The 27,837-nt window shown below is 41.2% G+C and overlaps 1 protein-coding gene across 9 annotated transcripts; it reads right to left on the bottom strand.

Annotated features, from left to right (window-relative positions):
- Positions 1 to 309: 309 nt before the first annotated feature.
- On the bottom strand, positions 310 to 18,744 carry RLIM (ring finger protein, LIM domain interacting). Of its 9 annotated transcripts, none has more exons than XM_050964654.1 (5): positions 18,540 to 18,743; positions 15,690 to 15,810; positions 10,055 to 10,247; positions 8,256 to 8,339; positions 310 to 7,140 (listed from the first exon to the last, which is right to left on the bottom strand). In XM_050964654.1, the coding sequence occupies exons 3-5, from the start codon at positions 10,221 to 10,223 to the stop codon at positions 5,600 to 5,602; spliced, it is 1,794 nt and encodes a 597-aa protein (XP_050820611.1). In that variant the 5' UTR covers positions 10,224 to 10,247; positions 15,690 to 15,810; positions 18,540 to 18,743; the 3' UTR covers positions 310 to 5,599. The 9 variants fall into 9 exon arrangements, with proteins under 9 accessions (XP_050820611.1, XP_050820610.1, XP_050820613.1 ...); XM_050964653.1 differs by having other exon boundaries at positions 15,690 to 15,807; XM_050964656.1 differs by having other exon boundaries at positions 15,690 to 15,749.
- Positions 18,745 to 27,837: the final 9,093 nt, after the last annotated feature.

Below are 27,837 nucleotides of genomic sequence, written 5' to 3'. Positions count from 1 at the left end.
AGCTACTATTTCGAAAGATAATTTAAAACTATGTCCTTGTATTCTATGCACCAACAGATTTAGTGAACTCTTGTACGTAATGAGATTTATTCCTTCACTTTAGTAGACAAAGAGGCAAATTCTTTTGACAAAAAGCCATAGGTTCCTATTCCTTTCCTGCTCTCCCACTTCATACAACAGGAAATAATGGGGGAAAAAAATTGCTATCACATTTATCATGAGCTGTTAACCCTAGTAGTCTCAATTACATTCCAACTACAGAACATCCCCCTCCCCCCGGTCCCCAAGGAGCGATGATCAAGAACAAAATTATCACTTCATGCATTTTATTGAGTCTATTTAAATTTGCATTATGACATCTTACATAGGAAACAAACTCCTCCTAAATGTTAGCTATCAAATATGATCAAACTGTTTTATGACCTTTTAGAGTACCATTTTGTACTAAAGTCCGATATAAACAATGTAAAGCACTGTACAAAAAGGAAAATTGTTACATTCTCAGTTTAATACAGGGCTTCCCAGCCAACAGCCTAACAGATATATAGGGAAGGGCTCTTGGGATTTTAATTTAAGTGACGAAAACCAGATAATGGAACCAAATAAGGTTCAATAACGGATTCGCCCATAAGAAAAGGGAAATGTCGGTGCAAAAGAGGTTGGGAAGCCCTGGTATAACAGAATCAAACTAATTTTTACACAACATAATTTAATGTGCTTTGAGTAAATTACATTACCATTAGATTTGCTTCTGTCTCCTTCCCCTCAGCAATGCAACCCAAACAAAAAAAAGCCTCCTGTAGATGAAAATTTGAAAGATTTCTAACTGTGTTGCTCAATTCCCTTAACATAGCTCCAAGTTAACACCTCCTGGCACAGGCATTTCCATTACAACTGTGAACCTAATCAACTCAAGATCTGATCACGTAACCCTAATCAAGTCACATAAATCCCCAGTCGTACTGAGGTATGAACGGAAACACCAGATTCTTACACAGAACACCGCATTACAGTTATAGTAAGGGTCTCAAATTAACAATGCCAAGAAAAGTTAAGGCTGCAGCTAAACAGCTAAACCCAGCCAGCTGAACCTTGATATTGCAATATATATGCTGATTAAGAACACGCACTGTTGGAAGACCCATGGAATACCTAGGCACACTGGTACAAAATGGAAACCATGGGTCAGCTTTAACTAAATTTCTTTTCTCATCTTAAAGTTAGACCCTAGTTACTATAACGCATCTCAGATCATGAATTTCCTCAAAGTGTAGGCAACTATTTTAAGATAAATTTCTTGCTGAAATTATATTGGTGAAATGGTCCTTTGGACACTACATATTCGCATAATCCATGGATAGCAGACAGTCATTACCATCCATTGTGTCAACATTAGCTGAAAACACATTAATCTGCAAGTTGGCACAATGGCCAATCATGGCTTCTTCAAAATTGGTACAGTATCGTGTTAGTGCAGCTGCTAATGCATGCACACTAATACTTCCTACAGAAAGTCCTTAAGAAACTTTTAACGAGTAGTTTTTATGCATGCAGTCCAGCAACTACCCTGTCAAATAACACTATTTTCCAAACAAGGATCAGTTAACAGACATGAACTAACTGCCTGCAAAATACTATTTGCAAAAGGCTGTTTATTTTTACAAAAGTGCAAGTAAAAGAAGAACCCCAGTAAAAACCAGTCACTGCTTTTCACACTTCTTTCACTTAATGGATAAAACCCATTAAAAATGTCTACAAATTTGCAGTTTGATTAGAACTATATACTGCACTCTTACAAAACAAAAGATTGTGCACTCTTCTACCTTTTAAATACCTAGGGGTAATCCCAAACACCAGAAGGATGGCTGTCCACAGTGTGCAAGTGTGTGTGTGGGGCTTTTTTTTTTTTTTTTTTAAATCAGCAGCTTTCCTTATACAAGCTCTAGCAGGGGAGCTCCTTCAAACACAAAACCAACTTAAACAGCAAAGAAATTAATGTTTTAATAAATAATGGAGTCAAAGATGTGTATTTCCCCAGCTTTGAAGGAGGGTAAAAAAAGCTTCCTCAAGATGGCACCATAAACTAAAAGGAGAGCAGCAATGTATAAGGCGGCTACCAGGATCTTTTAGATTTATCCATCTATGTACACGTGGGCATTAATCTCACCTCCCACCCCGTGCCCAAAAAACCCCGATAACAGCTGTGTATTAACCCTCTCCGTGGCCATGGGCATCCAGTAAAGTGGCTGTAAAAACAGTGCACATCCATCTACAATTCCAATGCTGAAAAAATAGGTTTAAGCTTAAGAAAGCTATAGATGCAAATATGTTAAGAATGCTTGGCACCAAAAGGATTCATATATTTTTAAGTAAGCTGATTCAAGAGAGACTAACTTCAGCTAATTGTGAGCACCTCACTAGAGACGCTTCTATACTTTACCTACAAAGCTTGCAATTTAATTTAAAACTGAAGTATTAATATTGGGTTTTAAAGCTTAATATAACTTTAAAGGAAAGAATGATGCCCATAAATTTCTTGTACTATTCATGAATTAACTAAATTACTTTATAATAATAGGGCCTGATCCAGCAACCCTTACTCAGATGAGAATTCCTGCTGCTGGATCAGGCCAGTAATTTCCCACAGATTTGCTTTGCATGGGTCATAATATGAAAGTATTCATAAACACCACGGAGTTACTGGGTGTAGCTCAGTTATACCATTGCTCATTTCCGGAACTATTGTGGACGTTGGTAAATGCCTCATCTATTTAAGAGTTCCTCACTAACAGCAATATCAATCTTGCCAATTGTTTAAAGTCAAAAGAAACAAATCCCAGTGCTACTGGTATAATAAGAGTTTAAAAAGGAATGTCATTATAAATAATTAAAACATTTGAAACATTCAAAGGAGTCTTAATTGAGGCGAGCACTGGTTTCTGGTACCTTTTTGGGAACCTCAGACACTTTAACCGTTGTTACAATTACATAAAGTTAAAACATTAAGGCATAGCACTTTTAGGCAATCATAATAAAACTACAAGATGTTTGAACTGTATAGTTCTTGGAAACCAAGAACAATCAATTAACAAAAATGTAACTGCTTAATGAGGTATTACAGTCTTCCTCCACTGTGTATCACTTGTTGCTAATGGGCTCATATTCTTCTCATTTCTGTCCTTAGTCCTCATAAGATATCTGATTTAAAAAAGCTAAAAGTGTATTTAGAAATTAGTAGCAAATACCACTATAAAATATTTCAATTTTAATTCTACAGTCCAAGTCAGCAAAGAGTGTTACTGAAAAATGCAGGTGATTGCATACACTTACGTGCACACTACAGAAAAGATTCAAAAATCCAGGTGTCCAATGTTTGAGAAGAGGTTTTGGCTTAAGATTCATTAGCTACATTCATGAAACAAAGTCCAACCAGTAACATTAATATCTAACCTCCAATTTTATAGATGAACACATCTCAGAGAGAACATTTGAGAGCATGAATTTGTTTATAAATGTTTTTAAAACATACGATAAGGAACACCCTTACAATGATGGAGCATTCCACCACAAGGAAAGTGAGCTCACCAGCCAGTCAGGATTCCCCCTCGAACTGAGAATGACATGAAAACGCACTGTTAGAAAAATGGGAGGGCTCCAGAACATCTTGGAATCCTGAACTGGCTGGTGAGTAGTTCAATTATAATGGCTTAACAGCTAGGATGACGTTCTATGTAACCACCACTCAAACACTGAAGATTAGTTAATGTAAAAAAAGATAGGTCAGGCTTGGTTTTGTCATCTGAGTATTGAGCAACATTTTCAATCTAGCCAGCAAGAGCAGTTCATATCCCTAGTTAACAACTACTATATATATATATTTTTTTTTACTTGAAATAGAACATTGCTTTCCTTGAGAAGCATGTAGCACTGGCAAAGCTACTAAAGAGTAAAGGTTTCTTGGGGATGGGGGAGATGGGGAAGAGGTTTCCCACCAGGTAAAGACTGCTGAGGTATGAACATTTCCAAAGCAGACTTAAAATTGTATAAATGCATTTATACGATTTGAATTGTGATAAGCCCACACTAACTTTTAATACAAAATGCAAGTGGAATTTAGACAGTCTTTAACAGTAAAGAAACATGCCTAATATTTTACTTTAAGGAAAATAAGTTGCAAATTCAAACAACTTGAAATTTCATTTTTTAAATGTACTCCAGTAACCAATAATTTAAGATTGGCAATTTATTTGAGAAACTTCTGTTAGATTATTTCTCAGTTACACCTAAATGTTAATTTCTGTACCACGGCTACTTAAGTCACATGCAACTGTCATTGATTTTTGGAGTCCAGCATGTTAAATCATTGACAAAGCTCCAGAGGTCATTAGGGTGGGAGGAGAAAAATTAATTTGCTAACATTTGTCTGCTGAAAGTTACATACCGCTCCTTCAGTGATTAAAATACAGCTTAATACAAAACTTGGGCAAAATCCTCACTGTATGAAACTGGTACATGCAAGTTTGTATTATTACACATCAGTAACCATACAAAGAAAAAACCAGTCTTCAGAGCAGGTTTCTGTTTCTTTTTATCACCACCTTTTTGGTGGCATTACTGAGCCAAGACACTGCAATTATAACATTCAATTTCCACCAGTTTTAATGAAATTAAGATGTCTAATTCTTAACTGTTTTGTGTTACAGTAGCTGCTCACATAAATTAAATAGTACAGATATGCGCTGCTCTTGACAATAACATTGACAAAAGCAGCTCGCTTGTATTTAGTTTGCTCTGTGTGTGGTGGGTCTTATATGAAAAGCATTCTCTTCATTTCTAAGCATGGTACAATTTTAATTCTTAATGCATTAGTACAACAGTGCACTGGAAAAGTACTGAGCTTCTACAAAAAAGCTTTACAATTGTAAAACAAAAATTGTGATTTTTTTATTTAAACAAGCATAGGCAATTCTTATATTTCCACAAGATAAATATCCCAATTAAGCTATCAGCTCACTCTACAGCGTGCCATAGTGATGGGCTGGAGACAGCTGTACAATGGGAAAAGGGCTAACATTAGTGTTATCTGCACTCACGTGTCCAAGAATACCCAATATGAAAATTAACCAAAATTATATTTAAGGGTGCAGTTGAATTAATTTTATATTCAGTGGGATAGCTGGGTTTGCTTTTAAAAATCCATTATGAAGCATGTGCTGTAGCTAGGATGACTTCTCAGATAAGTTCCTTACAGGGATGTGCTGAGGTCTTTAAGATTCACAATGCATTGGGGAGGGGATGGGGAAGGAGCTTAACAGTCTTGATGATGAAAAAAAATAAGAAATTTATAACAAATAGGTGTCTTTGGGGAAATAAAATTGTCTGAAATTCGAGACACTGAAACTGAATAGATTTGGAGACTCTAATTTAAAGAGATTCCCATTTTAAAAGCTTTAATTCTGAGAAAATGTTTCTATGAGGGACGAAGCAGCCAGACTCATTACTTTACATTGAAGCACCACTCAAAAAGTGGTCATAATGAAAGTGACTTTGTTGCCCATCACTATTACACCAGCTGTTCAGCCACAAATTCAGATCTCATTTAGACAACACTTTCTCTGTTACCAGACGCTAAGACTGCTCTACGACAAATAGGACAAGTGGAATTTTCTGATAACCAGCGATCAATGCAGTGGACATGGTACTCATGGGAACAAGGCAGTTTACGAAGCTTGTTGCCCTCTGTGTATTCTGTAATACAGACACTACAGGTTTTCAGAGCATCGCTTTCACCAAAATTCCTCCATGCTAGGTTGTCAATTTGTTCTTTGGTGAGTCCTCTTGGCTGGTCATCATCATCTTCATTTAGTAGAAAAAACTGTGCTAAGCTAAGGAATGGTAAAGAGCCACTTTCTTCAAAAGTGACTGATCCCCTAGTATTCCGACCTTCCCGCCTAGCAGATGTTGAACCTCCTTCATTACTACTTTCATATACCTCCCCTGAGCTACCTTCAGTACTTTCACTGCGTGAACTAGAACTACCACTATCACCTCCATTCTGTAGCTCAGGAGCATCTACATTTTGGTTTGGGGCTGGGCCACTAGGATCTGCATCACCATCACTGTACATATAGTAGTTTAATTCTCCAAAACCTGTCATTATCTGCCTTAGAATGGTCTGAATTGCGACCGATGTTGTCTCATTAAAGCCCGTGTTTATGATTCTACGAATAGGAATCCTAATGGTACTGACATAAGTTCTCACTCCAGCCCGTTCTGAACGTGAAAATGTGCGCCTAAGCCCTCCACGTTCACTTTCATAAGTGACTGTATTGTTTGGTGTCTGGGACCTGGATCGGGTTCGGTTGGCTATGCTGTCTCTCTGCCGATATTCTCCTGGACGGACTCTTCTCACTTGAAGATCAAGAACTATAGTAGGTGGCCTCTGTCCAGGAGCTGCAGATTCACTGCTGCCATTTGTTTCTGAAGAACCTAATGCTGGAGGAGCAGGTCTTGTTTCAGGGGTTGAAAACAGAACTGCATTTTCACTTGCAATCTCAGTCCCCGTTGTATGTTGCCTTAACGTCACATGCTGTCTAGTTCTAGAACTTCCCTCAGATTCGTTTACCAGGGAATGATCAAGTGTCTGAGATGGCATATTGTGAGGAGACCTGCGAGGAGTCTCACTTGCTGGATTAATAGGTGACCTACTTCTATCAGTCCTAGCCCGAGTTCTTCGTTGTTCTGGGCTCCTGCTTCTTGCTCTTCTCTGGCCTCTGAGAGGAGATGCTTCCTCAGTTGCTAACTCCTCGGAGGTACTTCTGTCTGAGCCAGGCTGCCTTACAGATGGCGATTCAGATCTTGGAGTCTCAGTGTCACTTTGGCTATTTTCCAAATCCTCACCATTAGAGGGCTCTACAGATTGCTCATTTTCAGCTTCTGGGTTTGGGTTCCCATTATTACGGTTGACATTTATTTCCAAACTAAATCTGAAATCACCACTGTTAGGGTTAGTCCGGCTCACTGCCCTCCAAGACTGGTTTCCTCTTTGCCCGCTCCGTGTGGTATTTCCAGTCTGTCGTACTGAATTAAGCCAGTCTATTATGGAATCTCTATTAGAAACATCTTCTGTGGATTCTGCACCTGTCAAAAGAAAGGGAACTACCAAAATTAGAGAACTGAGGTATTTTCCAAAAATATAATTACTTAATTAAGCAAGTTACAGTTTTAAAATATTTAAGTCTTCTAAACACCATAACGATTTCATCCTTAACAGCTTGATTAAGTGTTATGTCCACAAGAGCTTTTCTTTGAGGGAACATGAGTGGACATTTTTCTACTGCCAATAATTATGCCTCTTTAGAAGTTGTAGCCAAATAGCAAACAAGTCATCAAAATAATTATTTCTTGTAACAACTAAATGGAAAGTCCATTATGTTTCAACAGTAAAAAAAAATTAGATTAGATATTTTTTACTTGCTCAAATATTGTCAATTTAATGGCCGAGTACAGTGGCACTTAAATCACAAACCAAAGCCATGTCTACAATAACAAGCGTACAGAGGCACAGCTGTACCAATACAGTCGTGCTGCTGTAAGAGCACTTGTGTAGCTGCATTATTTCAACAGGAGAGAGCGCTCCAGCCAACATAATAAAACCAGCTCAATGAGCAGTGGTGGCTATGTTAGTGGGAGAAGCTCTCCTGGCGATATAGCGCTGTGCACATGAGCGCTTATTCTGGCAAAATTTATGTCACTCGGGAATGTTTTTTTCATATCTGAGCAATAAAAATTTTGCTGACATAAGTGCTAACGTAGACTAAGCGGCCTGGAATACTTGGTTCATAGTCTAGCAAACTCATTTAGCTAATAATGAACAATGACAGGGTTCAGTGGGACCTGTGTGTAAACCTTTATGCAGGGAGGCAATGTGGCAACCTTGAGATGGAAAGAGTAAAGGTGAGAAAATGTGGGAACCTCAGAAAGCACCCTTGTAAGGGAACAAAACGGAGAGAAATCTAAACAAAGATAAAGAAATGCAGATGCGATCACAGTGCAGCAAAATAGAAGTGTCATGTGTTCTAGCTGTAATCTCTTCAAAACTGATCTCAGAAGCAGGTATCAGATAATCTTCACTTAATTCTAAAACACTGCTCACCTCGCACCTGCCTAGGCTTAACATGTTCCATTCCTGCACTCAAGTTAAGATCTATATTGGGTGCTAAAGTTAAGAGCTTCCACAAATACAATATATATACCTCTATTCTCATCACCATTTTGCTGTGGTGGACCTTCTTTAACTTGATGTAGCCTTCTCATCAATTCTTCTTCAGTAATTTCACCTTAGGAAGCAAGCAAAGATTTCCAAAACTATTTTAAAGGCAGATATGTAAAGGCAAGAATAATCCATAGCCTAAGAGTTCTTACGCTTACATTCTCTTTGAACTGCAAATACTGTACTAACAAAAATAATGACTGCTTCTAAGTGTTTGTTCAATTCTGACACACCGTGATACCTATAAGTCAGGGTAGCCAAAGTATACCCTACAGCCCTCCTACACTCTTGCCCTTAGGTAAGACTTGCTGAGGCTCCAGCTAACACAGAGTTACAACCTGCTCAGAAGAAGATGGCGAAATGCTTGCTGGGTCTTGTAAACACATGTCAGCAGTATTCTCCATCCTATATCAATCAAGGCCTCATTTACAAGAGAAAGTTGCACTGGTTATCTAAAAGTGTTATTTTAAACTGATTTAGTTAAACTAATGCAAAAAAACCTCAGATGACACATTTCAGATTAAGAGTTGTTTATTTCAGTTTAGCACAAGTCTATTAGGAATCAGTTTTACCTCAGACAAAATAAGCCACTCTTATACTGAAATAAGGCTGTTCACACAGGTTTAACTACATCAGTTTTAAAATTACACCTTTAGTTAAACCAGTGCAATCTTCTTATGTAAAAACGGCCCAAGTGAGACTCAAATACCTGGCAAGATGCCAATGTAGCCCGCAGTAGTACAGACTTTGCAAGTCCCAGTGAACACTAAAGTTTTCTTAAAATTGAATTAGCACATGTAGTTTAACCTACCAAGCTCGACACTATTCATATTACCTTCAAGGAATGGCCTACTGCAGTGGTTTTCAAACTTCAGGTCATGACTGAGTACTGGGCTGCAGAATGCAAGACACTGGGTCACCTTGCTTAGCACGCAGGGAGCCTGATGGCCAGCCGGTAAAAACTATAGCCCTACCTGTTCTGAGTCTGACACCACGCTTGGCACGGAAGTAGCTAGGAGCACGTCCGGCTCCTAGGCAGGGGGGCCACAGAGCTCCGCGCTGCCTCTGCCCTGAGCAGCGGCTCCGCACTCCCATTAGCTGGTTCCCGGCTGATGGAAGCTGGGGGGCAGTGTCTGCAGACGAGAGACGCACGGAGTCGCTTGCCCTCCTTCGCCTAGGATTCGGATCTGCTGCTGGCTGCTTCCAGGGCACAGCGCGGTTCGTGGTACCAGAAAAGCCGGGAAGCCTGCCTCTGCACCCCGGCTGTGCTGCTGACCAGGAGCCACCGGAGATAAGCCCGCACCTCAATCCCCTCCATCAAAACCCAGAGCCCCTCAATCAAAACTCAGAGCCCCTCCCTGCACCCTAAATGCCTCATCTCCAGCCTAGCCTGCACCCACAGCCCAGAGCCCTGACCCCCTCCTGCACCCCAAACCCCTGCCCCAGCCCACAGTCCCCTCCCACACCCCAACCATCTGCCCCAGTCCTGAGCCCCTACCACACCCTAAATCTCTCATCCCCAGCTCTGTTGGACTGCAGGTATCAACAATTTTTTTCAACTGGGTCGCCAGAAAAAAAGTTTGAAAACCACTGGTCTACTGTGTGCTCAACTAAGCAAAAGAACCACTCTCTACAATGGCATAAAATAGTACTAAAAATATAATAAATGCTGAAGACACATTCAGCACAACAGTGAGAGGAACCAGGTCGTCTGAACATGGATGCAGAGGCATTCACATTTGTAAATTAAAGTTTTCATGCTACCTACATGTCGTAACATACCTGGTGTTCCTAGCAAATTGTTATCCCTCATAAGCCTATAGTCCTCTTCATTCAGGTTATTTACAAAGTGATAGAAAGCTTCTTCACGTTCTAATCGATCCAGCTGACTCCGGCGCTGTGCTTCTGAGTGATCAATATTTGCTTTATCGTTAGAATCTGAGCTTTCCATGTTGATGAAAGAGTGGGAAAGTATCTAAAAAAGGAGAAGAAAACTACATATTTTGAAAACCATACATACAGAAGTGAATAAAATAATCTGCAATGCTTATTCACACATTCAGTGGAATTCAGCACAATCTGTCATTGAACTTGACCCTGACAACACACACTTAATCGTTATCATCTATTTAAATTATTTAAGGAGAAATTTAGTTTGTACTGCAATTTAAATCACTACTTGGTTCAGCATTTAAATCAATACTTTTGAAAATGCAATATGTTTAGGGAAGCATAAAAATTACAGACCAAATCCTTCAGGCAATCTTTCGTGCACCCAACATTGCTCAGGAAGGAGACGTTTAAACCCCCTTATAGCATACCCTGATGTTGCAGCTACTTGACAAAGCACAACCTAGAGCAGCCTAAAGGCTACCTTAAAACAATCCTGTAAAGGAAGAGTCATCTGAATCCAACACTATGTTCCTTTAAAAGGCAATTTTAATAGGATTAACCCTCCCAAGTTCAAGCCTATAAGGAAACTAAGTGCCTCGTGTTATTGACCAGAAATCCTTCTGGACAATTAAGAGGAAACCTATCCAAATGGAAGCCAAAACAAAGAAACCTGGTTATTACATCAGTATACCTCACCAATCATGATGTAAAGCACTGTCTTACACAACTGTGGGAATGCACCAATTACTCATGTGGCTCATTATCTAGCTAGTTTTACACCTGGTCGAATGCTCCCATACAACATTTCCACCGGAAATGTTTCCTTTTTTAAAACAGCTCCTGAAGCCTCATGAACATACTGAAGGGGGGCAGGGGGAAACAAACAAACAAAACAAAACAAAAAATACATTCTGTTTTGTGCTTTTTAATCGGAGAATTTGCAAATATAATAGGACTGGTTTCTTGGCCACTTGTCTAGTGCAGTGGTTTTCAACCTATGGATCCTGGGGGTCCGCAGACTATGTCTAAGACTTTTAAAAGGGTTGCCACTTCCATTTGAAATTTTTAGGGATCTGCAAATGAAAAAAGGTTGAAAACCACTGGTCTAGTGCATGAAACTGATCCTTGTTTTGGTTTCTAAACAAAACTGTCAAGAAAAATCATAATGTCTCTACAGATTAAATCATTACATCTCCTAAATAGAGGAGAGGTATTGCATGATCTTCAAGGCCTATTTGTTTACACACATTAAGGTAACTAACACAAGAGTTACTGTGTTTGTATTCTTCCCTCTCCAAGCCCAAAATTACATGTTGGATGTGAGAAATGGCATTACTGGAAGAAGGCCTCACAGGAGGGTCTTGCATTTAGATTCAACACTATTAGGGTTACTCCTGGAGGTTTGTCTACATTAGGGCTTTTCACACTGGTATAGCTACACGAAAGTAGCTTCACCAGTGCAAACACCTAGTGTAGACTCTGCACCAAGCCAGTTTATCCACCTCCAAGAAACAGTTCTCTTCTACCCTAGCCATTGCAGAACCCTATAAATTCTAGATGCCTATCACTAGGATATTAATAGTACTACAGTGACAATGGGGTTTTCTTGGTTCTGCCTAGCTACATAACACCATTTCAATAGTGGCAGTAACGCAGCACCATTACCCTATTACTATGCAACAGACTCCTATGGAAACAATAACTAGATACAGCTGTCCGTCAGGGATTTAATCGCTGAGGCACACCATCCAAATTGTGTCTTGAGTGTAGTGCACAATCCTGATGCCTAAAATGAGACCTAACCACTAAAATGTAAACATCACATTAAGATATTGTAAGCAGCATATTACCATAAAGCAAGAAATGCAAATAAGGGCACAACACACCATGTCTGCCTATACATTATGATAGACCTAACAATGGCATCCTATTAAACCTGCGTAGGGGAGGTCATAATATAGTATGTTTCACCTCAGTGAGTTTCCTTGCTTTTGGACAACTTAACATGAGATTTTGTTCTTACCTGCATAACACAACCTGAAATTTCCCTTCTTCTGTCAGCACAGAACTGGCGAGGGAGAGCACAAATGTCTGGAGGAGCTCATGTCTCTAAGATGTAGTGAGTGCAGATCTGTTGATTATAGCCAACTTTAGTTTATCCAGTAATAAAACTGAACATCTTTACGGAAGCACAGTAAGATTTGTCTAAAGTTCGCTGGAAACAAGAGTCTGTACAGCTACTTGACCGAAACAAGTGAAAGTTTTCTTCAAAATGGTGATGGGGAGTGTTTTTAGCAGCTGAATAACCAGATATTATTGCAGTAAACTCTTAAATTGGTATGCCCACTCATTGACAAGTCAGTCAAGTGGATTCCCTGTAGTTACTCATTAACAATCCACTCAAAGGTGCCAGGCACAAATGACTAGTGATGTCCTTACCATCAGTACAAAGCAGCAGAGTTTATGGAAAACAGTAAGCTTTAATAGCAAGAAATGACTACCTATAGTTCAAGATTTTATAATCTCCAAGGGAGGAGTTACTTTATGGTCTCTGGGGTATAAATGATCGAGAACTAAAGATATTCATTTGGTATTGAAAAAAGTTGCCATTATCAGTTACTTTGCTCCATTACCAGTACTAAAATGATCAATTCATTGATACTGTGACAATTAGGCCTGAGTAGAAAGTCAATCTAGGAAAGAGGGTTAGGCATCACAATTCAAGAATTTACTAAAATAGCTGTTTAAGAAATTCACTTCGGACCCCATACAACAGTAAAATGCTTAAACTCTTAATTCACCTTTATCTTTACTACCTTGCACTTATATGGTACCTTCTATCTGAGGATCACAAATGGCTACCCAGAAATGTGTTAATTGAGCAGATGGCACAATGACCTACCAACTAAGTCCTCCTTGCACGAAAATAAATAAATTGTTTCAGGACATAGTAAAATAACCCAAAAGCTATCTGAGCTGAATTAATCAAAGTCTTTACACTGTTTAAAGAAAAAGCAGTGATTTAAAAAAAAAAAAATTTGTGCTCTTCATCAGCAATGAAAATATATGGGTTTCAATATTTAAGAGTGACATCGTTTCATTTGGCATGTACTGGATATTTTCTAGAAAATTAGGTTCCTATACATTATGCAGATTTCTTGACTCTCTTCCAAGCAATTTAATGTATAACTCTGAATACACAAAAGGGATAGTTAATACGTGGAAATAGTTTAGCAACTGTGCTCGACATAAGACTAATTTCTAAATAGTGATTACCTACTACAATACTTAATGAGCTATTACCAACTGATCCACTTCCATCCCACAGAAACTAGTCATCCTTTTTGGCAACCAGAGGCAAATTGTTGTATCAGTGTAGAAGTCAGAGTTGCCCTTACCTAAACCAAACTTCAAGAAAAATGTACAAGACAAAACTTAGATATTGACTTGAAAATATATACACTCCCGAACCCTCAATGATCCCCCAAATCTCTAACAGGACTATTGACCCGCTTTCATGATGAAAGCTCATCCCTAGCGCCCTGTCAAGAAAAGCTCTCCAACACCAGATAATTCAGATTGAGAGAAATTAAAACTAGCTATTAGAATATTTTGAACTCCATTTCTCTCAAAGTACAAAAATATTTGCAAAACCTAGGTCATATTTTAAAGTGCCTTATTTAACATGTGACAACCAAATTAATGACTAGGCTTCAAAAAACAAACTAGTACGATCTGTGCTCTAAGATGCACAAGAGAAAAAACTAGTAAACAGTTTTAATGTAGCTGTGTCAAACACCAATCACTTTATAAATAATTAGTTGTAATATATTAAGAAGCCACACATTTCATGTGTTTTCAACCCTGACATTTCATCATCGTTGTATCCTGTAAATCCTTGCTCTAAAAAACAGACCATAGAAAATGACTGTTGAGTGAACCCAATTACTAAGAGCATTAAAAAAAATATATAAGCATGTGAAGGAGAGGGCTCACTGAGATTTGCATCCCAATCCTGCAACAAGATACACACAGATGGACCACTGTGAGTTTTCCACATAGACGCAGATGTCTGCCTATATACCTCTTACTGCAGGATCAGAGCCTTCAATTCAATCTGAATATCTACAGCGTAGAGGCAACAGGGAATTAAATTTTCAAAGGTCTGCCTTACATGTTGGGCTTATTCTTTGCCTGCTGCTGTTAACTCTAATGGATGTAGTATGAATGTGCATTCTAAGATACAACAAAACACCTACAGAAAGCTCTTAAAGTATCCATCTGGACATTAAATGTGATGTCTTCTTACCCCAAACATTACACCACTCAAATGTCACCAGTACACTCTTGCCTCAAAAAAACAAAACAAACAAACATAACACAACACAACACAACACAACACACACCCCTGGAAAAATGTCAATTTGCCAAAGAACACCAAAAAAGAATTTTGTCTTTTTACAAAGTATTTGTATAAAATGCTATTTTAATAAAGGAACAAAGATGTTCCCAGAGCGCTAAGAAGTAGAAGTCATAATAAACAGAATGTCATTTTAATCATAGGTATGACATTGCAATAGAACATGTGTCAATACTTTCACATATCCAATAAAACGTTGCATTGTTAGAACTCCACTGTCAACTCCGAGGGTTCAAAATGTTATAATTTTCCTTATTAAAATAGCATTTGTCACAAAGACATGTTGAAAATGAAAATAAATAAGACATTATGTTGCTTTTGGTCTTTAGAGTATACCACAGAAGAGAAGACCTATTGGACATGAGGTATCACAAGAGGAGTCTCATGAAAATGGTTCTCTCTTGCTCTAAAAATGAGCATCCTGTAAGGTCAGCAAGCAAAACGCCCACTCTGAAGTTAGGAGGAAGTAGCACTGTGGTATGTCAGCAACCAGTGTCGTCACTGAAAGGGAGAGCAGCAAAAGTAGGGTAGCATCCCAGGGAGCCAGACCCGCAAAACTGATGACCGTCGAGTAGTGCTCAAGTTTCAGCAGAAACAGGAACTCCGGTTAATGGAAGCTCTAAATCAAACAACCTGTAGAATTTCAATGCAAAAAACATGTAACTTCAACTCTTCTTTTAACTCCACTTCATCCACAAAATTGTTGCTATTACAGATTCTACTGGAGATAACAGGCCAATGCTATGCTGACAAACAACTGCAACCAACAAACAAGGATTATTGTACAAGCCTATCCTGGTTGCTGTCTAATTCATGAAATACTCCCAAATACAAAAGTTTTTTTTTTAAACCAAAAAACCTTATTTACTAACATTTAAGCAATATATTATGTTTAAATATAAAACCAAGCTGTATGTAAAACTACAATCTCATCATCTGATTTTGATGACAATTAAGAAACAGAAATTCATGTAGATTATTTATGAGATTATGGACACAGATGCCTCTGGCATACTGAATTTGTAAAAGATTGTTCTTGTTGGACTTTTTAAAAAAGTTATTAAAATTAAGAGGATAAAGTAAATGCATACTAGTATATCTTACCTAATCAAGTGTTGCCACTTGATTTTTTAGCAATGAAGCTGCTCAGCTTTGCAGTCCTCACTGAAGAAAAGAATTAAACATCAACACTTCAGATCAGCCAAGAAATACCAAGTGGTGTCTGCTGATATAAACCAGGACAAGAAGATGAAATTGCAACCTTATATGCATTTTATGTTTTTACACACAGCCAAGTGTCTCACATTCTGAAGAGAAAAGCAAATCGAAATGTTGTGACACTCCAAGTTACCTTTATATACCCATGGAAAGATCCATCCCGACATTAAAGTTTAACACTGACACATTTTTTAAAAATACGGGTTGCAAGATAGGTGCCTATGCATAAGAAATTAAAAATAAGAGATCCTGAAGGTAAAAAGGTATAGATAAATGTGCTATGTTTTATCCTTTCAATACTTTGACTGGCTTAGGTTTTTACAAGTTCCTGTCCATCTTCACCTAGACTTCATCTAGAAGAGGATTTAAAGGTGTGTTAGAACATGTTAGCTAACATGCTCTAAAAGCCTAGTGTAGACTATTCAGCTAGTAAGTGATCAGTTAATCCAGTTGGGTTTCAATTAAACCAGTTCAGCATGGGTTAGACTATACAATGTCTTGTCTTCACTAGATTTGTTAGAACAGGGGTTCTCAAACTGGGGGTTGCAAGGTTATTACATGGGGGGGTCACGAACTGTCAGCCTCCACCCCAAACCCTGCTTTGCCTCCAGCATTTATAATAGTGTTAAATATATATAAAAATGTGATTTTAATTTATTTGGAGGTCGCACTCAGCAGCTTGCTATGTGAAAGGGGTCACCAGTACACAAGTTTGAGAACCACTGTGTTAGCAAGTGTTACTAACATTCTTACAGACATCTTTAAATCTTAGCCTAAACACATTCTTAAGAGCTTGTCTATACACAAGAATTGTACTGTTTAACTCTATAAGGGGCTGCACCAGTATAAATATTTTGATTAAAAAAAATCATGCCCTTAACAAAACAAACAAGTGCAAAAAAATGTGTGAAGATTAGGCACCAGGCTGTTCTGAGTCTGATGGAGAGATGAAGAATGCTGAAACTGTCAACTCTCTCTTTTCTGTGAGGTAGTTAATATGTACTGGACAACATGTTTATTATCCAGGCTAGGGACCTGCTATTTGTTTGACGGTCACATCACCTTATATAAATACCGGTGTGGTTAATTATGCGACATTAAGAGCCAGAAGCACACACATTTTTAAAAGCTGCTTTTACAGATCCAGACTAACACGGCTACCCCCTCTGATACATACATTTATAGTACAGCTAATTGAGGGAGGAGGGAAGAATGCAGTACTTATTTCTTTTGTAACCCATTTAATAAAATATGTTTTCCTCTTTTGATGATGAGCAGTTAGATAATCATTTCTGATTCCTTTACTTTCCAAATGATGATTAACCATTCCAAAATGGTAAACCTCTGCTGGGAATACAGCGGCACTTTTAAACACTGGGCTATCACCATAACATATCCAATCCCAGACTCGGGAAGAAGATATTTAACTTTATCTACAAAAGGAAGGAGCTACTCTTTAATTTTCATCTCTACCTATCAACTTATTGTGGCTGAAATGATTAGAAGATGGATGTTAAAGCATCTTTACTATTTCATAGTCACCTCCAACTTGAAATTAATCAATATAGTCAATAGTGCAGATGGGAAGTCTTAAGTGTAGTGCTGTTCACCTGATTATTGTTATTTGTGTATAACTTCAGTTTGAAAGGTTATTTAACACTAAACAGGGCTGTGTTTATTCACTCCAGAAAATACAGACTGTATCCAATGTTCCAATTTAATTTCCTAGGGAAGTTTTTTGTTGAAACCCCTTTTTGTAAATATATCAAATAGATAGATAATGGATAAAAAATAAGTCCATAAGATACAGACAGAATAGATTTTGATCCTCCTTTGAGATGTATGACTACAAACAGCATAAGACATCCCAGGATGACCAGAGTTTTGAAACTCCATAAACATTCCTAAAAGTATAGATCATTTTTACAACATCCTCAGAACATTTTTGGGGTGTGGTAAATAAAGATAACTGGGAAGTAAGTGAGATTAGACAGATAAAATGGGGATCACAATGCTATCAGTTTTCGTGGGTCACAAAACTATAAACAACCTAGACACTTGGAAATAGAAGGGGCCCTCACAGAGAGTCCTCTCCATCTCTCTCCTCACGATGGGGCTCCTTGTGTGGGGAGGATAAAATGAAGGCTTAGGCCTGAGACACTCTTACCTCCTTAAAGGAGACACTGGACAGAGGAGAGAGAGGCCCGAGTTTTCCTACAAACCCAAAGGCCTAGTTTCACGTTTCAAACCCCCTCAAACCCAGCTCGGTACAGCGGAGCGGGAAACCCCGCAGCCCAACAGAGGGAGCCTGGCCCGGTGCCCAACGCGGAAGGGGTCCCCTTCCGGGCTCAGGCCGTGTGGACGGGAAGGGCCCCGAGGTGTCAGTCCTCCCCTGCCCGAGGGGATGAGGCAGGAAGTGAGGCCCCTCTGCTGCCGACAAGGAACGGCGCTCACACTTGGGGATGAGGTAGAGCGGACCAAGGGGTCGCCTCCGTGGAGACCGAAAGGGCCTGCTGTCCTCCCTGCCCCAGGAGCGGGGATGCCGCCCACCGCCTAGGCCCTCCTCCCAGATGTCCCGGCGAGGCAGGGCCGAGGATCAACGGGGGCAGGAGCTCGGGGACACAGACTCCCCCTCCCCGCCGGCAACCAGAGCGCCGCCGCCTCCTCCTCCCCTGGGCCTGGGCCTCTCCCTTCCCTAGGCCATTTTGAAAGTCTGCGTCCAGCCCCGATACTCACCCGCCGCCGCCAGGCTCCCTCCTCCCCGCCGGGTCTCGGTCTGTTACTTGCCCCGGTGCTCAGCGGGCTCAGCCCTGGCTCGCCCCACTCCGTCCCTCCCCGAGCGGCAGCAGCGTCCCCTTCCCTCCCCCTCTCAGGCGGCCATTTTCTGCTCCATTGTTACCAGGGAAGTGGGGGGCCGGAAACAGGAGCGGCCGCCAGAGGAAGTGAAGGAAAACTCATTGCGCATGCTCACTCCTCTCCCGTCCGCCCTACGCGAGGCGCCTTACACAAGCCGCCATAGAGCGTGGAGGACCGGGCAGAGAGAGCGGCCCCACTCATTGCCTAGGCAGCCATTTTGGATGGGGCCAAGGAGGAGGGCGGGGCTTTGCGTTGTGTGGTCTCCAAAGCGGTGGCGAGTGGCTGGTTAAATCGGAGCGGGGCCAGACTGGATACCTGCAGCTCCCGCCTGCGCTCCGGTGAGCGCGGGGCCGCAGCCCTCGGGTCCTGCCTTGCACCCTAGCGCGGCGGTGTCCAAGGTGGCCACCTCCGTCGCTGGCGCTCAGACAAGACCCTGGTCTCTAAGGTGTCGGGTGAAAGACACGGGTCGGTTGGGCTCCCGCACCAGGAGGATGGGCCACGGTGAGCCTGTGGTTGCAGGCAGGCTAATCCGATTGGATGAATTCCTGGAGGTTTCATCACATGACATTATCTTTAACTGTCCTGGAGGGTTGGCAACCCCCAGGAGCGGCACCAGGGTTTTTGGCACCCTAGTTGCAGGGCCGGCTCGCTGGTCCCGCGGCTCCGGTAGACCTCCCGCAGGCGTCCCTGCACACGGTCCGCTGGTCCCGCGGCTCCAGTGGACCTGCCACAGGCATGCCTGCGGATGCTCCACCAGAGCCACGGGACCAGCGGACCCTCCGCAGGCATGCCTGTGGGAGGTCCACCAGAGCAGTCTGCCGCCCTCCCAAATCCTGGTGCCTAAATGGAAGCACCGGCCCTGGCAACCTGCGTCCCATTCTTGGGCCAGGGAACTGGTTTATTTCATGCACTGAAGAGTAATATCCTTTGCTGGATATGCCATACGATGGGATGATATTAGAGTTGTAAATAAAAACAAGTGTTATAATACTGCAGCGTCTACACACACCCAGAACATGGTGCCACACAAACTAGGCCGCCAGATCCATATAGAAGCATAAAAATACATCACGAAGAGCAATGAGTGTAAGAAGGGCTGTTAATTCTGACTCCTGGGATCCTGCAGTTTATGATAAAATATCTGTGTGGTATTATTTCCCCTTCATTTTTCATCCCAGTGGATTCTCTGTGCTATATGAATTACTCGGGTGAGGGGATGAGCTTGAATTTGCACATTGTTCAGTTAGCTATGCAGATGTGTGTGCGTGTGTTTATTAGCAACCAGACTAGGTAGCCATCAACACCAGGTTTTGCCATTGCTGAATTCACATACACAGATTCATGAATATCCACCAACCTTTAAGGTGTATAAGGCACTTCTGGGATTTCCTGTGTCAATATAAGAAGTTTACAGTTTGGATTTCCAAACAGCAGTGACCCAGAATGGCCAAGGAAGAGCAGTACTGACTGCAGTATGAGCTAGGCGCACTGGATTGTCGCTCAGTTACTTGGGTTCTATTCCTAGGTTCACTACGAGCTTGTTGAGTGTTGCCACTCACTTTGTGTTAGATTTGCTCCACCTAACTTAGGTGCCTAGAAAATCACTGGTATTCACAAAGCCTGATGTAGGTGCCTAGGCTCCCTGCAAAATGAATGGGGTGAGATAGACCTCTTAGGACATGATCCACACAAGTCAACATTCTACATGGTCTAACCTACAGTAGCCAAGGGAAGGGGTGTATCCAAAGCCCTACCGCTCTGAGGGAGTTTGACACTTAAATCTGAGCTGCAAGGAAGCACCTGGGAATCTGAGCTGCAAACCCTCTCTTGGTACTAGGTGCCTATGCCATTTCTGCAGGATGTCCTTCCTCATACATTTTGGCCTGGCATTTAGGATATTCATCTGGGATAAGATAGTGCTCTGATTCAAGGCCACCTGGGGTGGGAGAAAAGAGATGGCAGAGCCCTGCTCAAGTCCTAGGAGAGGGTTCTAACCACTTAACTTGAAGATAGACTGATGTGGGCAATCCCTCAGGTCTTTCCTGTTGAAGCTGTTCCACTGTAGATAAATAATTTAAGTCGTCACTGGAGCAGGAGGCTGGGTCTCCCACTGCCCTCTTGAGTGCTCTTATCAGGCTACAGAGTCATTCTCATACTTGCTCTCTCTGTCTCTCACACACCCAATGACTTTTTCAGGCAGAATGTGCACTTGACCCAGGTCATGTGCCAGGTGAGTACCCTAACCACGGGGCTAAACATTATGAGGAAAGGCTTCTTCTCTTCCACTCTCCAGTTGTTTTGTTTGGGTTGGCCTACAGAGGTCCAATCCCATAAGCAAATTCTTAACATGTTCACTGGATCAGGCCCCACAGGCAAGTTCTGTGGAAGAATACCTGACTTCTCCTGGTTCGTGCATCATTCTGGGGGTTATGCATCCAGATACTTTAAATAAGGCTGCAGTTGACACTCTCAGAGACAGAAACATAGGCACCTACGGAACTTTTATTGCAGTATTTAGGTGCTGAGTGAATTCTGGCACCTACAGCTTTTAAAGACAGCTGAGTTGGAATTTAGGGAATCCCGGTGGGGCCTGATTCTGGGATTTAGGTGCCTATAATGGTAGTTGGGTACTCAAGTCTTTTTGTGAATCTTGTCCTTCAGTGCTGTGCCTCAGTTTCCCCATCTGAAAAACAGAGATAGTGATACTGACCTCCTTTGTAGAGCATTTTGAGATCTACTGATGAAAAACAGTCCATAAGAGCTACAAAATGCATCCTGGGTCTGTCATATCATGGTCATTCTTCTCTCATCCTATTATGGGGAGGTACAAGGAAATACTTATTCCCACAAGGCACTTATGATGGATTGTATCCCTGTGCTGTTCTTCCTTTTCCATAATAATCCATTGCCACCATGTACAAGCCTTCCAGGACAAACATGCCTCACTTGTGACATCCTGCAAGAGAAATAAATCCAGTCAAGAGAAAAAGAGACCACATAGGAGTGATGGAGAGAAGATCAGGGAAAGATTTATGGTCCCAATTTTTATAGCCACATGAGTTCTGTGGTCACTAAGTAGTTACAGCATTAGACCTGGGCAGGTGGGGAAGGGAAGGTTGGTCATGTTGAAGCTGACCTTAAAGAAGGGAAGTATCAAACAAATAAAAAACAGCGGTGTCCCCTAAGGCTCTGAGATGATCCCCTCTTAATGTCTTGGAAATAATACCTCAGAGATCTGGAAAGAGACAACTTCCAAAAAAACAACCCCAGTTTTAAAAAAGACCACTTGCATGAAGTGACAGGATGCTTCAGGAAATTTGTGTACTTCCAGGAAGATCACAAAGAGAGCTGTATGTATTCTGCAAAGTGGCTAGATTGTTGTGGTGGACATGTTGCTTTGGATTGTCGTGTATGTGTGCACGCTTTACTGTGTCTCATTGTAATATTAAAGGGAACAGTCTAGTTTTTGGAGATTAAATTTAGACTTTATAAAAATTTAAAATGAGGAAGAAGATCGGGGGGGGTCACTTAACACGAGTAGACATATTTTAAAATTGTCAGTAACATTCTCCTCTAGCTTTAAGAACCCCAAACATAATGACAATATTATGCTAGTACCAGTGCTAGAGAAAACAGACTGATCAGTTTTAGTGTGTGTTTTTAATCAGTTTAACTTCCTAGTAGGTAAGAAACAGTAAGTGAAATTAATTAGAATATATAGCAAAAATGACCAAGGTCCAAATTACTGTCCAAGGTGAGTGAAATTTTACAAACAAAGGTAAAAAAAGGCATCTGATGAAAACTAAATTTAATATTTTCAAATTATTTTGCAGCTTTAATATGCCGCGATGTTTTAGCAATACAGGGTAGTACATACTTTTTGAAATAGGTCTTATCTATGCACAGTAGTTTTGAATGTAAACAAGTTAAAGCTCCTGTAATTAACTGGGGACACTACAACCTCTACAGAAAGGGAAGCATCATGGGGTGTGCATCTAAGTTTCCTCTCACCTGCGCAGCTGGCTATCAAGGTTTCAAGGGCCATGCAGGAGTGAAAGGCACCCCAGCCTGGCCTGGCCCTGCTGGAGCTGCCATAGACAGGGAGAGGCACCTCTCGCCTGGTCCTGAGCTGCTGTGATGAGAGAAGGCTGGGGGATTCCTCTCTCTCTGCCTCAGCCCTGGGCAGCATGCACCTCAAACCTCTCATTCCTGGCCCCCCTCTAGAGCCCTAACCCCCCCACATAACCCCCCAACCCTCTGCCCCAGCCCTGAGCCCCCTCCCAAGCTCCTCATCCCCAGCCTCACCCCAGAGCCTTCATCCCCAGCTGGAGCCCTCACCTCCCCACACCCCAACCATCTGCCCCAGCCCTGAGCCCCCTCCCACATGCTGAACCCCTCATCCCCCGCATCCCACCTCTCTATAGATATACACTCTATATACACACACATACATATACAGAGAGAGAGAGACCTTCTCATTCTTGGCAGCCATTTGTGATGTAAAAAAACCCATTCCATTATAACCATCAGTAATTCATTGACCAGCATATAAGCCCATTTAACTATTTTCCCCTTTAATTTATTTTAGTATGAAAAGCTTTGTCTGATAATACTAAAGACAGATGCTGAGTATGAGCCAATACTGGCAATTAGTAAATCAGCTTGGTATCTATCAGAGAACTCTACCAAACAGTCCTCAAAGAACAGGTAGAGACATAAGAGATGATCAGTCTGTGACAAGGCGATTTACACTTTTAAATGAATGCTGTGTTTTATTTCCTCCCTCCCCTTTCTGTGTGCTGATTAAGGTCTTACAATGGAGGCTGGCTGTGCTCTACAGACAGTAACCTAAGGCAGCAAAATATAAGGGACAGCAGACTATTCAGTAACTGTGGTCCAATGTCTAACAGTTGGAGTGTGGTATTGAAGATCGTAGCTTCTGTTTCTGGAACTGCCACTGACCAGCTTGTGATAGATGGCAAATAATTTCCCCATCTACAAAATAGTTTTAATTAATCATGATAAATTACTCTGAGATTCTCAAATGAAAGACAGTAGAGAAATGAAAAGTATTATTTAGTGTTTTTGTGGGTGATTGCAGGCTGCTAGGTGAAGACAGTTGCCATTTTTCCAGGGGACCAAGAACCTCCTAGGGTTTGCTGTGTGCAGCAGATACTTGGGTCTCAACCCTTTTCAGAGCCACTAGGGGATTTCAGTGCCCAATTGCTACTTTGAAAATCACAGGTTCTTTGTAGAAGCATCTTATTTCTAAGAGACTTCAGGAAAAAATAACTTGGTATAGAGAACTTCCTGGCATAGAGAAAGAATCCAAATCTACAATAAATCCAACGTGTAACTCATCTTAAAGTGTTTTTGATTTGATAAAGTGTGTTCAGAGAAAGACAATTACAACACTTTTCACTGGTAAGTTTAATGTCTTTTCCTTCTGAACTGGTAAATACACCTGCTTTTAAATCCCCTTGAGCCTCAAAATCTGATTATTTGGTATTCAGTGACATAAGAAAAGCGTTTTCTCCCCCCCTCCAAAAAAAAAGTATTAAAATTCTAGCACATCTCTTACTAATTTATTCACAGTATATATTGGCTAGGTAATAATCCCAAGTGCCGTGAGGGGAAAAATCCAAACCTCTTGGGAGCTTCTAAAACTGAAGCAAAAAAATAAAATAAAATAAACTCAAATCCTGTACATAGTAGTAACAGTAGAGTCAGGAACTAAAACAAGTAAATGAAGTTGAAGAACACTAATATGGCTTGCATCTAGCACATCTCAGGATGTGAATTTGTTAGATCTTGCAGACTTAGGACCTGATGCTACAAGCACTTCTGTAGATGCATTTGTTTACTCATGTAAGCCATCCTCCTAACTTGGAGTCTAAGTAGCCCTGGGTTTGAGCAGGTACATGGCTGTAATGGCGCCAGCACCCGCCTCTCACATTCCCTCTCCGGTCGATATATACCTGCAATCACTCAGTTTTGAACGGAATGGCACCCACCTCTCACAGGTGCCCGCTTTCTGGTTGGGTGTCAGCCTGTTTTTCTTTCTGTACTTACAATGGGGTGGCACCTGCCTCTCGCAAGCAGACCCTCCCGCACGCTGGCAGCGGCCAATGCTTCTTTTGGTGGGTCTTCAGCAACCCAGCCCTCCAGGTGAGTCACACACACTGTCCCCCTTCTGAGGTATACAGTCTCTAGTTCTTGCTCACAGCCCTGGTATGGGGCCATTGCATCAAGGCTTCCTCCACAGAAGTACTACCTTCTTTGACAGCCCAACAGGGGCCAATCTAATACCCTTAGTTGGTGTCCTTTTGGCAGCATTCACCTAGGCTTAGTCTTCAATCAGACCAGTAGGGCCCATCACGATATCCTGGCCTGGTCTAGCTAGGTTCTGGGGTCCCTGGGCTCAGCCTGCCTGCACTTACCTGTCCATGGTCCTGCTGCTCTTCCAGCCAACTGGTCTTCAGCAGCCATCCCTGGGCTCAGTCCTGTCTGCAGTGAGCTGCCCATGGTCCTGCTGCTCTTCCAGCCAGTCAGGCATCGAATTTTCCCTCTTCAAGCTCTAGGAAGCAACTGACTGCTCTGCCTCTGCTGCTTCCTTTTATATGGCCCTTCTGGCCATCTAGGCTGCCTGGAGGACCAGGGCCAGGAGGCGGGATGAGACAGGGCCAGGAGGCCTCCAGCAGGGGGCCTATGGCTCTAGTCCACCCTGTCACCGTGGCATTGATGATTTAGTCCCCTTTCCTTTTCTCCCCAAATTGTTACTGAACCAGTGCTTTCCTGAAGTGCTAACAGGCCCAGCTGAATGGACAGACTTGTACACATTTGGAAAATGTTCAAGAGTTATTCTCTACTCTAACACTTTAGAACAATGGAGTGAGTTAAGGACAGAGCATTAGCCCATATTCTGAATATTCAAGCATTGGCATTCTGATTAATATTAGAAGGCTGGTGTTCCCTACCAGCCCCTCCTTCAGGAAGGACCTTAGGAGAGGTTTAAATAGGAAGAAATCCCTACAAGCTTATCCTCACTGATCATTCCCGTTAGGGAGGTGGGGTTCTGTTCTCCTATGCAATAAGTCACATGCCACCCCAATGCTCCACATATCTCAGAAGGTCAGCTAAAGTAAGGCTCCACCAAAAGGTGGCTTGGCAGGCTGCATTATTCTTCCACTGCCCTTGCCCCCCGCCTACTCTTCTCCCTTGGCCTGCTAAAAGAGGCTGGCTCTGAATTATGTGAGCAGGGCAAGGGGAGATGCTACCACAGAGGTATCTGAACCCACCCACCCACTTATGCCTGGGAAGGAGAGATCTGTGCACAGGTCTTCTCTGAATGTAGATGCACGTGTAGATAAGGGGTGCACAGTCAGGCCTATTGTTACTGCTCTCTTACAGTCAGCACAGAAAATCTGCCTGTTATACTGGCCATACATATTAGGTATAGCTAACAAAAATAAATATATTTTTGAATAATAGTTTATTAAAATTTAGGTAAATGATCACACAAAACACAAGAATAGGATATATAATATTAAAACATCACATTGCTATGGAAAAAGGTCTTTTAAAATATAGGAGTCCTTTGACTTAAGGCTATGGTATTGGTCCATTACTAGATGGAAATGGTAAACTTGTCAATAATAAAATGGAAATGGCAGAAGAAGTTCAATAAATATTTCTGTTCTGTGTTTAGGAAAAAGCTAAATAATGTATTCCTCATATGATGAGGATGAAATAGTTTCCATTTCAACAAGAATTCAAGAGGATGTTCAAACAGCAGCTATTAAAGTTAGACATTTTCAAATCAGCAGGACTTGATAATTTGTATCCAAGAGTTTTAAAAGAGGTGACTGAGGAGCTCTCTGTATCATTAATGCTGAGTGTTAATAAGATTTAGAACACGGGGTAGTTCTAGAGGACTGAAAGAAAGCTTATGTTGCTCTTATATTTATAAAGGGTAAACTGGATGACCAGGGAAATTATAGGCATGTCAGCCTGACATCGATCCTGGGCATCATAATGGAATGGCTGATGTGGGACTTGATTAAGAAAGAATTGAAGGAGGGTACCATAATTAATGCCAATTAACAACAGTTTATGGAAAATAGATCTTGTCAAGCCAACTTAATTTTTTTAATTTGATTACAAGTTTGCTTGATATAGGTGTTGGTGTAATATACGTAGACTTCTATAAGGCATTTGACCTGTTCCTGCATGACATTTTGATTAAGAAACTAGAATAATACAAAATCAACATGGCCCACAAAAAGATTAAAAACTGGCTAACAGACAGGTCTTGAAATATAATGTTAAATCATGCTCAAGCAGGTGTGTTTCTAGTGGAGTCCGACAGGGATCAGTTCTTGCCTCTAAGCTCTTCATTCTTATTAGTGGCTGAGCAGAAGAAAACATAAAATTATTACTGATAAAGGTTGCTGGTGACACAAAGATTGTGAGATTGATAAATAATGAAGAAGATAGGTCACTGACACAGAGTGATCTAGATTGCTTGATAAACTAGACTCAAACAAAAAATATGTATTTCAGTAAGGCCAAATGTAAAGTCATACATCTAGGAACAAATAATATAGGCTATCCTTAAAAGATGGGGTACTCTGAAAAAGACTTGGAGATCATGGTGGATAATCAGCTGACCATAAACTCCCAGTGTGACTCTGTGGCCAAAAGAGCTAATGTGATCCTTGAGTGTGTAACTATGCCTTAGTGGGTCACAACTGAAAATGCCAAATTCAGGTCAAACTGTTGAGAAATAGGGCAGATGCCACCAGTCTTGGAGTGTTAATCCCTCATAGGATATATCAAACCAGCAACGAAAGTAAACTTCCATTTCACCACACTGGCTAACAAGAAGTCATAAAAGCAGTTTCCTCAGGCATTACAGTCCTGCATTACCTCCGAAAACACTAGACTTAGAGATGAGTGGTTCTTTAAAACCAATCTCTTCACATAAAAGGTTCTTCTGATCCCAAAGGACAGCCACACACCCAGGCCAATATATAAAACTCACATCTTACCCAAAAATCATGCTGATGCCAATTCTTTAGTATCTAAAATCTAAAGGTTTATTTATAGAAAGAGAAAGAAAGTTGAGAGTTCAAATTGGTTAAAGGAATCAAATACATACAATAAATGCAAAGTTCTT

The sequence above is a fragment of the Gopherus flavomarginatus genome, chromosome 8, assembly GCF_025201925.1.
Source record: "Gopherus flavomarginatus isolate rGopFla2 chromosome 8, rGopFla2.mat.asm, whole genome shotgun sequence".
Taxonomy (NCBI): Eukaryota; Metazoa; Chordata; order Testudines; family Testudinidae; genus Gopherus; species Gopherus flavomarginatus.
This window is presented reverse-complemented; position numbering and strand designations above follow the sequence as displayed.